Consider the following 15,308-nt stretch of genomic DNA (forward strand, 5'->3'; position numbering starts at 1 on the left):
TTCCGCATTCCTGTTGGCCCCTTGGTTGCTCCAAGACCTATATTCACTGATTGACATCAAGTTCGGAATGGAATTGACTCATTAGACTGGAAGAATACCGCTTTTCTCTATATATTTCAGTATTAGGAATTGGATATGGTCTTGGATGTCTCCGCTACCACATCTGATCAGTTGGCCTTCTGTTGAAGATGTTGAAACGTCCTCTTTTCCTTGTCCAAACTCAGTTGATAAATATCCGGATAATATCGGATCCGACGTGGGATATTGCAGCTCAAGGGATGTTTCGCGGTATTAAAGCGTTCTTACGACCGGATGGTTCATAGAAAATTAGGGCTTGACATTTCCACGGGACTAGATTTTTAGGCCCATAGACCATGCCCATTAGTCCCAACCGGAGACTATGAAAACCGTGGGCGGATCGCTCGGAGATAGCTAAATATGAACACCGATATGAGACACCGAAGTACTCAAAATCCGTTGGAAATGAAAGTTCGATGTCCACTTGGTGGTTTAACAAGTCAGCGTGATGTGAATACGACTCGAAGTAAGCCATTTGGGAGACTCACCAATCACCTTGGCGTGGGTCGGGTTGCTCGCTAACCCCGTCCCTTAACCCCGAACTATGGCAAGTGTATATAAATCGACAAGTCTAGTGACTCTATGTTTCTTTATCTAAACATTTCTATAATACAGGTCAACCAGGGGTTTATCAGACTCTTAAGTCAGATTTACTTGTTGTCCTACGCTTGAAAAACACACACCATGTCCGCCCCTCTTGAGAGAGTTGCTATAATCGGTGTAAGTGCATCGGCCTATCTGTTTGCCATGCTATATCTGACATATTCTAGGCCACCGGTCGTATCGGAGGTGCCTTTGCTGAGGCACTAGTGAAGACAGGAAAACACACTGTCACAGCCTTAACCCGCACCGAGAGCAAAGGCAAGCTCCCCGTCGGAGTCAAATCCGTAGGTGTAAACTACGACGACGAAGCATCAATCGTCGAAGCCCTTAAGGGCCAGCAGTTCCTCGCTATCACTCTCTCAGTGACCGCTCCCGATGACCTTCATGCCCGGATTGCCGCCGCTGCAGGCAAGGCCGAGGTCCCCTACGTCATGCCCAATGTCTTCGGGTATCCCATCGAGCCTAAAGGTGTGACAGAGGATGACTGGTACAGCCAGTTGAGCTTGAACCGGATTGGTGACGTCGAGAATACCAACTTCTCCTCCACGATCAAGATGTCTTGCGGCTTTTGGTACGAGTGGAGCTTGGCGCTTGGTAACCAGTGGTTCGGTTTCAGCATCAAGGACCGCAAGGTCACCTTCTTCGATGATGGTAAGCGAATTATTACAGTCAGTACGTGGGACCAGTGCGGTCGGGCACTGGCAGGACTCTTGAGCCTGCCGGAATCTGAGGGACCCACGTCTGTTGCCAGCTTCAAGACCAAGGAAGTTCTTATCAGCAGCTTCCGTGTCTCTCAACGCGATATGCTAGACAGCCTGCATCGGGTTCTGCGTACTACAGATGCGGATTGGGAAATTTTGTATGAGCCTACTGCCAAGCGCGTGCAAGATGGGATCGAGGAAATGAAAAACGGCATCTTTGAGGGTTTCGCTAAAATGCTTTACGGTTCTGTATTCTTGACTAGCAACCGCTTCAGTGATTACGCGGCAACCATGCCACTGGTTAATGAGCTGCTAGGTTTACCTACTGAGGATTTGGATGAGGCGACAAAAAGGACGGTACATATGGTCGAAAGCGGCTGGAATCCCTTTCCAGAATTGAAGTAAAAGAAGGTGCCAGGAATTTGGGAGTTGATTTAAAGTATTGCACTGGAAGATATCAGTTTCAATGGGAGCAAAGGCAAAACAAACCCTTAAACAATTTCTAGCCATCGTGCCAGCCGGACTTTTTGCCAGACAGAACATTAGCACAAATGAGACTCTTTCAAGGTGTACGCTACCCTTTGCACTAAACAAATGCATTCTCAAATTAGAACCTATTGAATTACTTACGTTTGAGTATTAGAAAACTAAAGCCCATATTTGACAGATTACTGATATACTCGTTGTAGACAACAATAGTAGTTGGTCAGGGGAGAGATGGATTAAATCAAATGTTTACTTAATTTCATATAGGTGTTGAGTTATTTGTGAGAACACTCGTTACATTTCAACCAGAGAATGGAAGCATCCAGTGTTCTTAGTGTGAGCGTGCGAACGGGGTGCTCTCTTGACCCGTCGTTTGGTGGGGGTAACACTCCGAGGCGGTATTGAAGCAAGGCTGTTGGCGTATGTCGCGACGGCGAAAGCTGTAGCTTTCGAATTGATTAAAAACGCCTCATGGTTGAGATTGGTGAAGTTGTCCCCAGCAGCATGATAATTCACATCGTAGGATATATTTGCTTGGCCTCCGAACAGCTTTGCCTCTTCACTAGTCTTGACGCCCTCGGCACCAGTGAAAATACCACCAGCGGGAATTCCACGAGAGATGAAACCGTCGTAGTCGGAGCGGCCATCAAACGCGGTTGGAATATACGGCAGTTTCTTGGAAGTGTAATATTTCTGAAACAGGGCTTCGATCTGGGCAGAACCCGCTGGTCCGGTCTGATTGAAGGCGTCGCCATCGCCATCATAGATCATGAGTGCGTAGTTGGGCGAGGCGATCATATCAAAGTTAAGGTAAAGCCTTATTTTGGCTAGTTCCTCAGAGCTCAGATGCGAGGTGTAGTACTCGCTACCCAACAGGCCGAACTCTTCAGCCGTCCAGAAGCAAAACCTCACGGCATTCTTGACAGAGAATTGTGTCAACGCTTTTGCTACCACGAGGTTGCTGATGATCCCGGAGCCGTCATCGTTGATGCCCGGACCGGCTTCGACTGAGTCAGTGTGGCCCCCTAATGACACGACATTATTGTGATCACCGCCTTTTGTCTCTGCAATCACGTTGAACGTCGTGCGGTTCTCGACTTTGCTGTCTATCTTAAGAGATACAGTAGCGACGCCACTGGCTGCTGCAGTGAGCAGAGCCTCGCCGTCGGTCTGCGAGATTCCGCCAATGGCAGCATAAGAATTGGATACTCCACCCAGCGTTCCACTCAGAGATCCAGCAGCGTTGTTGTAAACAATCACCGCAGCTGCCTTGGCCGCAGCAGCCAGCGTCGACTTCTCTGCGAAAGTGCATTCTCCACGCTTGACTAGGGCGATTTTACCAGCCACGCCGGTCGGGTAGTCCGATGCACTGCATCCAACATTCGAGACCACTGCCACATCCGAAGTAACATCAACACTGGGGCTGTATGTCATCGAGGTCACTTCGAAGGACTCGCCGTTGAACGTCAGAGAGGCATCTGCTTTAGTCCAAGTGTGCACCTGTGGCTGCTTGTATACATCATAATAGCCGGTCTTCTTCAACTCGCGATAGATGAAGTCAACAGTATCGTTGTGTGCGGCACTGCCAAAGACACGATTTCGCTCGGGATACGCGTAAGCAAAATCCTCGAGCCGTTGCGACCCCTTCAAGAGGTCTTTCAGCCGAATCTCAGAGGAAAGTTTATCCTACTAGGTCAGATTACCTGATAACGAGAGTAGAGATATATCATGAGTACATACCGGTGAAACAAGGGGCTTCGGCCGGCCGGCCAAGGCCATAGACAAGTGGCATATCAAGAGAAGCAACTTCATCTTTGATTGATTCACGATTTGATATCCATTCGTAGCCAGAGGCAGGAAGGGTATTCTTATATCTACTCTCCTGGCTGTCAGCGTCCATCTGCAGCACGCGATAACAAAGTGCAATGGTGCGTGATTGGCACGACCCTGATGGAAACCAAGAGGCTGGCTGTTCTTGGCAAAGGGGGAAGCAATTTCATAGGACCGGCTGGTGTCCGGAGCCCAGACTTCAGGCGGGACTCCGACGGCACTTGGGAAAGTGAGGGCTGAGGTTACAGTGCCAAGTTCGGTTTCCCGCTGCTTGGCGTTCAATAAAGGTATTCAAAGTGGCAAGACAGTCGGGATAATAACACTGATGCGGGGTTGCGTTCAGGGCCCCTATTTACAACGAGCCGCATACATCAGCACTTTGCAAGATCGAACAGGTACCACCTTCTGGATGGACTACAAGATTAGGCTACATCAAAGTCTAAACCTCGGCCTAGGGCAATCTGCGGGATATCCGCTTACTATAAAACTGTTTTATCATCCAGGTCATGAATAAGCTCAAGCGTAGATTTAGCTTAGTTGCGGTGCCATGGTTGATTTCGCCACTAGTATGTCAGTTCAACGAGGGGTATTGTTGGGACGTGCACTTCTGACAGGTAATAAACCAAGATAATCCGGTATTTTTACGGCGCAAGGCCAAGACATCGCGGTTTCTCTGTTTCTCTGCGACCATGCTCAAAACAAACTAGTGTTCCTTGGCACTGGGGTCAAGGGTTATCAAAGTGGGTCGGCCCGCTAGAGGTCCCCCGTCCCGGGAGTTCGGATTCTAACCCCCTCCCCGCGAGATGGCGGATTCTATGACCAACCTCTACTTGGCGTCCGTTCAATCAAGATATGTATATCCGATGGCGAAATCCCCCCTCCTTTTTGGTAATGCTGCTACTTGCGGACCAGCTCCTATGTCCGCCCAAAAGTAAAACGCTCCATTTAGCCTTCGAATACTTCATGTCCCAACTTTCTTGCTGGAGTACTAAAAGTTTGGGACAATCCCGATGACGAATCGGTTACACATAGTCTACACCTAAAGGTACTTCTCGTAATTGGCATAGGATCTAGTTTCTATGACCATGAAGACAGAGCGGCGGCACTCCGCAACATTGGCTTGGTTCAGCAATGGATATACTCCGCACAGACCTGGCTTTCCGTATTGCATGCCAAACTGCGCCGGATAATTTGGTACACAGTTCTCGAACTGGTCGTTCAGTCATCTCTGGATTCGTGGATGCCACCGAGAAGTTCTGATGAACTTGATACCGAGCCCCCTTCCAATATCAATAATGACGAACTAAGCGAGTCAACAACAGATCTCCAGCCACACCCAAGTGGTGCCCTTACTACTACCTCTGCTCAAATCGCGTTGATCGAGTCACTTGCAACCCGCCTCCGGATCGTCCAGGCCCTCAACGGCCTACATTCCAACTTTTCCTATGACATAGCTCTCGAGCTAAGTTCCGAATTGATTGATACTCTTCAGGTACATCGTCATCTGGTAAAATAAGAAGATGGGTCTACCGCCTTTCACCGAAATCTCTTAGATTTCCTAGTCCGACAATTGATGATCCCTCTGCAGTATTCTTTCAGTAAACAGGCGCGCACAAACCCACTATTTCACTACTCGCTCAAAGCCAGTATTAACGCTGCCCTAGCCATCATCTCCCCAGAGCCGGATACTGGCTTCGCACAATTAATGGCGATGGGTGGACGTCTGTTCCAAGGTGTCCGATGCGCTACCTCAGCTATCAGCCTCGAGCTGCTCTCCCATGTGAAAACACAGTGGCTCAATGGCATCTTGAATCGGACGCGACAGTATCGGGGATTCCTCAAACAGGCCATTTTGGATATTATCAATCTGTCAGAGGACCGTATTCGCCAAGGCGAAACAAATGTGAAGAATGACACGTTTTTGAGTATAATTCTTGCGCAGGTCAAGGCTGTGGAGGCAGACAAACCAGTCGCAGGTTATCCGAGCTGCAAGAGATAGCTTGGTGTTATGCAATAATCTACTCAAGACAAGGGAGGACATACCCCTCGCCGGATGAAGTGGGATTGGCCGCGGTGAAAGGGGTTGAAGGTTTGAGGGGCTGGGACCAGTCTTTTGGTTAGGAGTATTTCTTGCCAGACACGAATTTTGGTCGTGGATTCCGGGCAACCTATATAGTGTGACTATCATATTCTGCATGTTCGACTTCAATACTATTCCATCCGCCGGCCCGTCGTAGCCGGCGAGGATACCAAAAGGCAAAAAGAAGTTTTAAGCTGCTAGGGGATTTTCATGGGTGTAAGAGGTACCTGATTCGAATTTATATCGCTGGTTATTTGTGGAATTCTTGCGGTTTTCAAAGAACTTTGAACGTAAAATTGCCAGTAACACTGCTATAGCAACTGTGGTGACCGTCGCTAGAGGGAGGGAATCTATCCTTCCTTCAACGCCGTTTACCCAAGGCGGATTTGGTAGTGACCACCAGGCAATCCTTCAAATTTGAGTCCATCGGCTGATGACACAGGGTGGACAACGCCTTTGGGACCTTTCACAATTACCTTCTCCTCCACACTCGGCAATATCAAGGTCCCTGATGTACCTTTTGGCATGTTGAAGCTCCCAATGATGGCCTTGGAGTTGGGGTTGGTCGTCCAAGAGGCAGAAAAATGGCCCAGTGGGGTCTCGTAGCCAGCCTCAATCCGTTGCAAATTCCCAAGCCGTGGCTGCACCATCCAAGTCTTCCCTCCACCCGAGGTAATCTGGATACCAGCTGCATAGAACGTCAAACTTGATGTTGGACTGGTGGCCCAGCCATGTGCATGACTGATTCTTGCGTCGTTATCGTAAGGCGCGTAGTGCAAGTCGCCATTGGTGGCATAGCCTTCGATAAAGCTACTGTTGGTCATGCGTGGATCATCCAGCATGAAGTCAGCCCACATGAACTCAACGAGATCAATGGCTCGATCCGGAAATCCTGCGAGGAAATGAGCTTGCACCTCGAACCCGGTCGCAAATGGTGAAATTGTTGCGCCGGCCTCTGGTGCAGGAGCCCCGTGAGGCTTGACCCACCGGTCCGTAAGGGCCGTGCTAATGGCAGCAGCACGTTCAGCATCGACGAGATTAGCTATGATGGCCCAGGAGTTGCCGTCTTGTGGGTGGATAGCATTCGAAGTCTGATTGTGGTCATTGTCAAAGAAGAGGTTTTGTGCCGGGTCCCAAAGTCGTTCATTGACGCTAGTCTTGATTCCATTCATGGTTGATTTCCAGATATCATCCTGGCTATGGTCATTAAGCACCTCTGCAAGCTGCAGGCTGATATCAAGTGTATAGTAGAGGATCGCGTTGGCCTATAGAATATGCAAATTAGTCAAATAGTTCTATTTGGCAACGAAAATTTGGCATCCTGCTTACTTCGACATTGTGGCCTCCCATACCAGACCTTAGCCAGTCATTAGTGCTAGTAACATTTGCCAACTTAGAGCTGTCAATGGTTGTAATGGTCCAAGAGATAGCCTTTTTGTATTGACCCCAGTAATGAGCCAAGTATTCAACATCTCCGGTATAGAGATAGTAGAGGTGGAGATCGAGGAGAGTATATAGGTGATACGTGAAGCTAAAGGGAAATACCCTGGGCGTGTAAATGCAGCTCCAGCCCAAGGTAGGCGTCCATCAGATTGCTGTAGAATGAAAAGAGAATCGATTGCATTCTTGATGCCGTCTAGGCTGTTGGTAGACACAAACACAGATGGGGCAGAAATGACAACATCACCTGGCCAAACAAGTCGGTCTCGTTTGGCTCCATCCATGAGGACCGAAGTGCCATCTTGAAATAAAGTATTAGAAAGTCAGTTAAGCAATGTCGCGGGAATTTAGAATCAAAGAAATACTCACTCGCGATCGTGCCATTGTAATACCAGTTTGAACCAGGAATACCCAAAGCATTTCCTGTCGTTGGATCGGCAGTGCACAGTTGGTTTGTGTAAGCACCAGCATACCAAACACGATTGAGTTTCTCACTGTCACTGTTGAAATATCCTGGATAATCCGCAGGATTCTCCATCTCTGGCGACGCCGTGAAGCTCACTGACAAGTCTTTCAAAGTCACTGTTCCAGTCGAGTTGTGCCATACGCTCAAGTATCGAAATCCACCGCGCTGGTGTGATTTATCGGCAGCATATCGGCCTTCCTTGGGGATATTGAACCATAGCGGACTGTCATATGTAGCGCTTGTTCCCGAGTCACAGTGGTAAGGACTTATCCACATGGAACTTTCCGTGAAACTAAAGCCAATGTACTCGTCCGTGCCAGAGACAGACCGGACGTTGAAATCAACGGTTCCCGCGATATTCTTGCCAAAGTCGAGAATGATAGAGGAATTGGGGCCAAAACTTAGGCCTTCAGGCTCATGGACATTGGTGCAGAGTGCATCTGCATTCTTCACGTCCCCGTAAACAGCATGCAGACTAAGCGGCGTCACAGAGCGGTGCTTTGGTGCCAAAATATATTCCTGAAATTTGGATGCGAAGACCCCGTGTGTAAATAGTAGTGCCAATAACATGTCGCAAAGCAGAGTCCCGCGCATTTTGCCGTGACGGTCTCCGGTAATCATAAATCATATAGCAAACAACGATGCCAGCACAAATATGAATTTTCAACCATTTTATAGCACACATCGGCTTTCTTTCCGACGGTTTTTAGTTCCCCTAATTCATGAGCAGCGCTCCTTCTTACCCCGAGATCCAAATGTTTTAGTCTGCTCTTGTCCTGTTGACCCGAGCCAACAGGGGTATAACAAAGTCCTCGGCCAATTGTGAAGACATCATTTCGTTTGTTCTAGTTGAGGTTGCAATTGCTTCGGGCTAATTCAATGCAACCCCGCATTTCGCAGTCACTCGGAGCATCAAAAAAGAAACCGGGCTCAATATGAGCAGGTTTTGCACCCCACATCTCCACGGGTACGGCACAGGTTCGGTACTGCGGAGGATGAACGCCTCATTTCAGAGAAGTATAAGAAGAGTATCTATGGAATAAGGGTCTTTGCTCTTACCGTGGCGAATTTCGTATTCGTATAGTTTGACCGAAAATCGACGTTTAGAACGTAGAAACCAGACGATTTATCTGGCATTTTCGGCATTTCTTTGTACATGGTCACACTGCACCCTTCTCCACATTATGCCTAGATACAAGGCCTTTATATCCGGGTGAGTATCAATCCTTTAAGACTGGTTTATTCGCATCCTGCCAAAAGTCATGTCACAAGCATGATTTAACATTGTGTTCATCCTCATAGATGTATTCTCTCGGGTTTTTTTTTTACCATCATCCACATGAAAGATATTTACAAAGCAAAGGTAGTGAAAGTTGACTATGGTTTTAACCCGCTTGCCTCCAGAAGTATATCTATTCGGTTTGTCGGGTTATAGTCACCCGAGCAAAGAAGAAGCTACGGTTCTCAGGTTCAAGAGCTGTAGCCGTGGTAAAAAAAGAACCTGGGGAAGTGCAAGTGGATCCCGGGCCTCAGGTACTTCTAACTCCTCAAATTGGAAGTTGGAAGTTCGAACTATGTGAATTTAAAAGGCTTGATAGGACTTGTGGTGGGTACAAGTAGGAAATGAGACCCACTCCTTGCTGCAAGCTGCTTATGCCAAGGCCACCATTTAAGTCCGGAACGTAGTTATATCCGCTTATGTAGCTCTATGTAGGGTACTCCCTTTACTGAGTGAGGCTTTCCGGTATTAGCTGCCGCGGCAATTATGACTGAGCTTAGAGTCAGGTTCATTGATAAATTTCAGCCAGGGCTAAGACTAAGTGGGATACAAGGAGTACCGCATTGCTTGGCTTCGATAAACACGATCGTGCCTCAAAGGTACTGTATAGTCCTTCCTCGTTCATCAAGTTGAATAGAAGCAAAGTCTAAACTGACGGTCTGGGCTCTAAAACGTTAGAAAACTGGTTCGTTTAACTGCTGTTTTACAGTATGTCCTGCTGGGAATGATCTAATCGGCCTCAGGTTTATCATTTTTCCAGTCATACTTCTTTTGATGCTACGGAACTTACACTTATAATAGAGGGCCATGACGGAAACTGGTGCCGATAGTCAGGTTTGGAGGGTGAATAGAGGATACAGCAAGAATTTCGGGATGGCTGAATGGACACTTACATAGCTGAAATCAACGAGTGGAATATAGAGAAGTGGGAACAACGGGCTAAACTAACTTTTAGTAGTTTAAGAGTTTACAGTTCCCCCTCAGTTAGATGCATTTTTGATGTATGGCGGACAAGGGAAGAAAAAGAACGACAGGGTAAACTGATAGAAAGGAAAATAGAATTGAGCTTCCATATACAAGAGAGCAGCAAATTGTCAGGGTATCCATCATCTGCTGCTTTATTCGATTGACGATCGATGTCTGGTCAAATGGGCGGATGCGGTCAAGCTCCGCTAGACCGCACCCACGCATAACCGCCAACAAGGCTGATGTTTAGCGAACGAAGGAAAGAAGCACCGGGGCCATTCAGTACGAGAGCCTGCTTTGGAAAAACACAGCGACTGTTTTGTCTGCAGGTAATTGTTAGTCGTCTAGACACGTCGCCAGCTTCACTCCCGGCAGTGGCACTTTGAGCATCGGCTGCAAATCGGCGTTATCTTGTCGCATTTCCTTTTCTTTTCGCGGCACTGGAAACATGCCCCGATAACCCTCACCGCATCTGAGGCCAATGGGAGAATCGCTACCTGATTGACACTGTACTGCGGGTACATAGATGCGTCTGGCCGTCGATCCGCCATGAACAGCAGCCTGGAGGAACTGTGCACACCGCTCTGCTGGTTCACACCCTCCTGAGCGGGCATGCTGGTGGATGATCTGTACCAACATTGTCGCTTTTGTCTGGCAAGGTCAGCTTGAACATTGCAGCCGATGCTGCAAGGCACTCGCTTGGCACACGCTGAGCACAACGGAAGAAGACGATCACATTTCCTCTTCTTCTGCGCACAAGATAAGCAAGCATGATCGGCCCGGGGGTTCATGTTGAGCCCAGCAAGCGTAGGTTGGGAGTAGGAACAGCAGATTCGGGAAAAGGAGGTGTATAGAAATGCACGTCCACGTAGCTTTTCAACGCTGGACAGGGGGTATACCAGCAGGGCGTACCCAGCACTGGAACTACTTAAGGAGGGCTCTTTTCACCTTCAGTCACTTTAGATGCAAACTTCGACCCTATTTTTCCCCAGACCAATGAAACATCTGACTGCCGTGTCGAGTTCAGTTTAACAGCGAACACCCCGCCGCTAACCCGATAAGGAATTTGTACATCTGCCAAGAAGGTCAGCCTCACTCCAAGCGATCTAGAGTAGATCTTATGAAGCAGTAGGTGAAAGCTTCAGCTGGATTGTTTTGTTCAAATTTTCACGTTGTCAAGTTGAGGTCTCTGATATATGTTTCAGATAATACCTACCAATACCTCCTAGGGCCAGGGATCCTTTAGGTATTGTGGCAACACGAGAAGAAACAAACGCATGTACACTAGCGCTGACAATTTCGGCAGCTACAGAAGACACCCGGAAAAGGAAAACGGTCTGTCATGGTTCATGAACATCGGTAAATATTTGTGAAATGTGCAATACCACCTTGCATACCGTGGCTTAATCCTTGTTGAAAAAAAAAAAAAAAATTGTACGATCTTGGAGTAGATTTTCACTAGAATAGAATAGGATCGTAGGGTGAGGTCAAAGCGCGTAGTATCCAAGCTCTCAAGACTGCAATCAAGAATATGTATTCGCCGCAACATCTGGAAGAGTGATGTGCGATCCTGATAGTGTCACGGGCACCTTCACAGGCTGCAAAGATCCGGTCGGCCAAATTTGAGGACGGTATCGCCCGTCAAGCCCGAAACCTTGCCGCAGCACTGCTGATAGTTCCCAGCGAATTCAACCCGTATAATAAAATCACGGATTGTCCTCCATCAGTCCTTGAGAAGTTAAGCTGAGATACGCCCTCGACTATCCTTGTATTTGACTACAACTTGTCTACATGTCTCTCAAGAGACGGTTACCATATATTCAGCATATCACGCGGAAAGGCCTCAACTGCCAGTATTCTCCGGCACTATGCAGCAATATACTGTAGGATGGTCCCGTCAACTTGTTTATTATGTGATAGACAGCAATGCATATCGCAGTGAGAGCAAGAGTATGAAAATGAATGGGACTCTTCAAAAGCAGACGCTAGCTTATCACACGTCACATAGTCGTTAAATGGCCGGAATACCCAATGTCACTACCTCAGATGGTCACCTCAAGTTCCCCAAGAACTGCTATGACCATTTATGAGCCAACACTCTGTTCTGGGAGTTTATATGTTAATTTGTAAGTTTAGTATCTGTTACAGTAAACCCCTTTTAAGTATCCACCTATGTATTTTTGTGCCTTATGCCAGGTATCGGCCTTCGTTGTGTTAGCAATCAAGTACACCTTGTTACCAATTCGAACCTAACCCTCGGTTTCAGGTTGTCTGTTAGAATTCACAAGCGAAAAGCTTATATATTGAATTGGTATTTGAGCTGCTCATATACCAAAAAGCTAGCAGCAACCATTGGCACAACCTTGATGTATCCGATGGTCAATCCAACCCAAAAGCCCCGGAACCCTCTTTCCGACCAGATTCTATGGCAGGTTTTTGCAATCCCTATATTACTTTCGCCCTGCATTACGCCGCTGGCTTGTACGCGACGGCGAATGACTTCGAAGGGGTATGAAGCGGTCTGAGCGATTGTGCCGGCAAGCGCCCCGGCTATTAATTGGGCGCCGATCTTCAGAGGACGGTGTTGTGATCCTCTGTCCGCAGCAGACTTTTGGACTGTGGTGTACTTTTCAAACTCAGCGCGCCGTAACCAATCTTTAACTGTGTCATGTGTGAAGAATGACATCCCAGCGTAAGGGAGCATCCCGAGCATTGTTGGAGTAAACCCGCGATAGAAGTTGCTGAGCTTAGATATTGGAAGTGCCTTCTCGATAGCACTAGAAAGAGTTTTGCTGACTCCCCTTGCCGCAGTAGTATGCGATTGCAGAGCACCACTCTGCTCGTTGTATATTTGACGGCAAATACTCTTCAGGGATGATCGATGTGACCGACTCTCAATAGCCAGCCGCACTCGGATAAGGTCAAGCGGATAAGTGAAGAAAACGGACGTGGCACCGGAAACACTGCCAGACAGGAATCGACGGAGCGGTGTCTCTTTTTCAGGTGACGAGATGAAGAGAGCTCTCATCTGTTCGTACATCAGAAAATTGATGGCCGCGTAAGGGAATTTTTGAAGTAGGGTGGCTGAATGACCCTTGAATAGGCCTCTGAGTCCTTCATGGCTGCTGATTGACGTAAGAGCAGACACGAATCCTTTCCAGCTTCCAATGTATTCCACATACGCGGGAGTTGACGTCTGGAAAAGAATTTTGACGCGATCGAGTGGTGCAACAAGAGTCTTCGCCTACCCAGACTGTTAATATTTACTCCAGGCAGGGAATACCACGCTTGACTTACTGCGCATCCCGCCAGTCCACCTGCTAACCCGCTCTTTAGCACATATTCGAGGCTTCGCTTGTTTGTGGCTTTGCCCTGGATCCCTTGCTCGGCTCTTGAAGTCATAGCAAGCACCCCTAGCCCTGCCACGCAGTCAAGATCACGAAGGGTCGTGATGTGGCAGGGATACCGGGAGAAATCGCCGGTAGCAAAAGCGGCGCGTAGCTCACGGCGAAGTCTACACCGCCTTGGCTTAGAGGTCAAAATACCTTGAGTTTTGGGCCCAAAACTTTCCAAGGGACGTTGGGGCAACCCCAATAAGATAGCCAGCTTTAACAAGTTTAACTCTAGTAGCCATTACGAGTATATTCAAAAGATCGGTTGAAGGCTGTTTGGAAGGTGAGTGTCGACGATAGTCCTATTGACACTGTTATGTATATCGGCATGGACGGGAAGGTTAAGGATAGGAACGGAAATGGTGATTTTAGAATGACAGAACCCTTAGGATGGATATGATATATACGATTTTGGTATGACACGGAGCGAATCTTCCCATCATACTATCGATCAACCGGAAGTCTTATGATAACCAATCGTCTGGTCTTAGCCGCTATTAACCTGCACGATCTTCAACACGTACTGCCATCTTATTGGTATTGAGATTTCACGGTACAATTAACGATAAGCCAATGCCAAGGTGATCAATATTAGGGTCCAGCTACTCCTATATGGTGTAGTGGTGGAACCAATGATAGTAGTACATTAGTCACTGCCTGAGGTATCACAAATGCCTCAGGAGATATGTAGTCTGCTCCCTCTAGAGATAAGGAGATAAGGAGCATCATTCTACCATACTCAATATGACTACAGTTTTCTACCAGATTCTTCATTCATGATATAGCTTCAATACTAGTGCGATAGCCACCTACAGAGACCGCTCTCTACGCATGAGCTGAGCATGGGAGTGGCTGGTAGTGGGTCATGAGGTTACGCCGTACAAACATCCCTACTACTCCTCTATCTTCAATGCTACGTAAGTTTCTTACTTTTCTTCTAGAAAACCTGTTAACCGAAATAGGATAAGGATAGTGATAGAGCTTTGACTCTTCCGGAACTATTTCAGCTAATACATGGCTACAGATGCGCTATTAATCCTTTTAGGGTACGCCTTATCCTTTTATCCTAGTAGTGAAATTCTGCTTTGATACTAAGAATTGTGTAGCGGTTTACGGCCTTATTTAAATGGGGCACAACTTAGCTCTTGATTTAGAAGGACAACAAATTCTATAGAGAGGATGTACAGGCAGTATATGACATATAACACAGCCACTAATAGCTAGAAATGCGTAATAATAGGGCTAATTTCTACCAGGGTCCGTTACTCTGGAAGACACGTGAAGAAAGAAAGACTCCAACTAGCTGGACACAGGGCTGGGGTATAGGAGGTGATGGATTTATCGGAGGGGTGAGAATGTTTTAGTAGTCCAAGTGGTAAAAATGGCAGTGGGCTTTACCACGGCAGGGACTAAATCTGCGGCTGCGTTTGTGCATTAAGGAAGTCTTGCGGCCTCGCCATTTATAACCGCTGCGACGATGGGTACCGCAGAGCATCTGATCACATCCTAGACACGCTTGGTTGCATTGAAAATTCCTTCCAGGACGGAGATATGTTAAAGCATCGACATGAGCTGGATACAGATACAAGTCTACAAGACCACCGGAAATTAGCAATCCAACAGATAGTGCAATGCTGCAAGTGCTGATGGACCAATACAATCGCTTTCAATAGTCTCTTGTCCACAGGGTTCATCGACTTGAATAATTGGGGACCTGGCCCTCAAAATCGTGAGGCTTGACCAGACGTTCGACAACTCTTTGATCGCCGTCATAATCATCAGTGTGGACTGCCAAGAGTCCACCGAAAGCAAACAGATGCTGATCAGTATCAACTATTGTGGTGATCGCAAACTAGTACATGATCACCTGCTTCAGCATAGTCTATAGGAGAGAAATTGAAAGAAAAGGTACTGATGTTCTCCTGTGGACCTCGGACGCTAGTAATATTGCAATCCTTTTGTCGACACCGACCTGTAGGTTTACTGA

The 15,308-nt window shown here is 47.4% G+C and overlaps 6 protein-coding genes across 6 annotated transcripts; 2 read left to right on the forward strand and 4 right to left on the reverse strand.

Moving 5' to 3' along the window:
* Positions 1-762: 762 nt before the first annotated feature.
* On the forward strand, positions 763-1,787 carry N7446_011055 (uncharacterized protein; the record flags this gene model as incomplete). Its single annotated transcript, XM_058519797.1, has 2 exons — positions 763-798; positions 849-1,787. 2 exons carry the CDS (start codon positions 763-765, stop codon positions 1,785-1,787), a joined length of 975 nt encoding a protein of 324 aa, XP_058367321.1.
* Positions 1,788-2,162: 375 nt separating this feature from the next.
* On the reverse strand, positions 2,163-3,680 carry N7446_011056 (M28 family metallopeptidase; the record flags this gene model as incomplete). Its single annotated transcript, XM_058519798.1, has 2 exons — positions 2,163-3,554; positions 3,609-3,680. The coding sequence occupies 2 exons, from the start codon at positions 3,678-3,680 to the stop codon at positions 2,163-2,165; spliced, it is 1,464 nt and encodes a 487-aa protein (XP_058367322.1).
* A 1,258-nt stretch (positions 3,681-4,938) lies between these two features.
* On the forward strand, positions 4,939-5,697 carry N7446_011057 (uncharacterized protein; the record flags this gene model as incomplete). The annotated part of the gene is made up of 2 exons (XM_058519799.1): positions 4,939-5,190; positions 5,287-5,697. 2 exons carry the CDS (start codon positions 4,939-4,941, stop codon positions 5,695-5,697), a joined length of 663 nt encoding a protein of 220 aa, XP_058367323.1.
* A 452-nt stretch (positions 5,698-6,149) lies between these two features.
* Positions 6,150-8,278, reverse strand: N7446_011058 (uncharacterized protein; the record flags this gene model as incomplete). Its single annotated transcript, XM_058519800.1, is given in 4 exon segments — positions 6,150-7,043; positions 7,108-7,309; positions 7,324-7,519; positions 7,588-8,278. 4 exon segments carry the CDS (start codon positions 8,276-8,278, stop codon positions 6,150-6,152), a joined length of 1,983 nt encoding a protein of 660 aa, XP_058367324.1.
* Positions 8,279-10,265: 1,987 nt separating this feature from the next.
* Positions 10,266-10,568, reverse strand: N7446_011059 (uncharacterized protein; the record flags this gene model as incomplete). The annotated part of the gene is made up of 1 exon (XM_058519801.1): positions 10,266-10,568. One exon carries the CDS (start codon positions 10,566-10,568, stop codon positions 10,266-10,268), a length of 303 nt encoding a protein of 100 aa, XP_058367325.1.
* Positions 10,569-12,225: 1,657 nt separating this feature from the next.
* N7446_011060 (uncharacterized protein) lies at positions 12,226-13,331 on the reverse strand (the record flags this gene model as incomplete). Its single annotated transcript, XM_058519802.1, has 2 exons — positions 12,226-13,173; positions 13,227-13,331. The coding sequence occupies 2 exons, from the start codon at positions 13,329-13,331 to the stop codon at positions 12,226-12,228; spliced, it is 1,053 nt and encodes a 350-aa protein (XP_058367326.1).
* Positions 13,332-15,308: the final 1,977 nt, after the last annotated feature.

This window comes from Penicillium canescens (genome assembly GCF_028828765.1).
Source record: "Penicillium canescens strain IBT 15451 chromosome Unknown utg000008l_segment0_segment0, whole genome shotgun sequence".
NCBI classification, from domain to species: domain Eukaryota; kingdom Fungi; phylum Ascomycota; class Eurotiomycetes; order Eurotiales; family Aspergillaceae; genus Penicillium; species Penicillium canescens.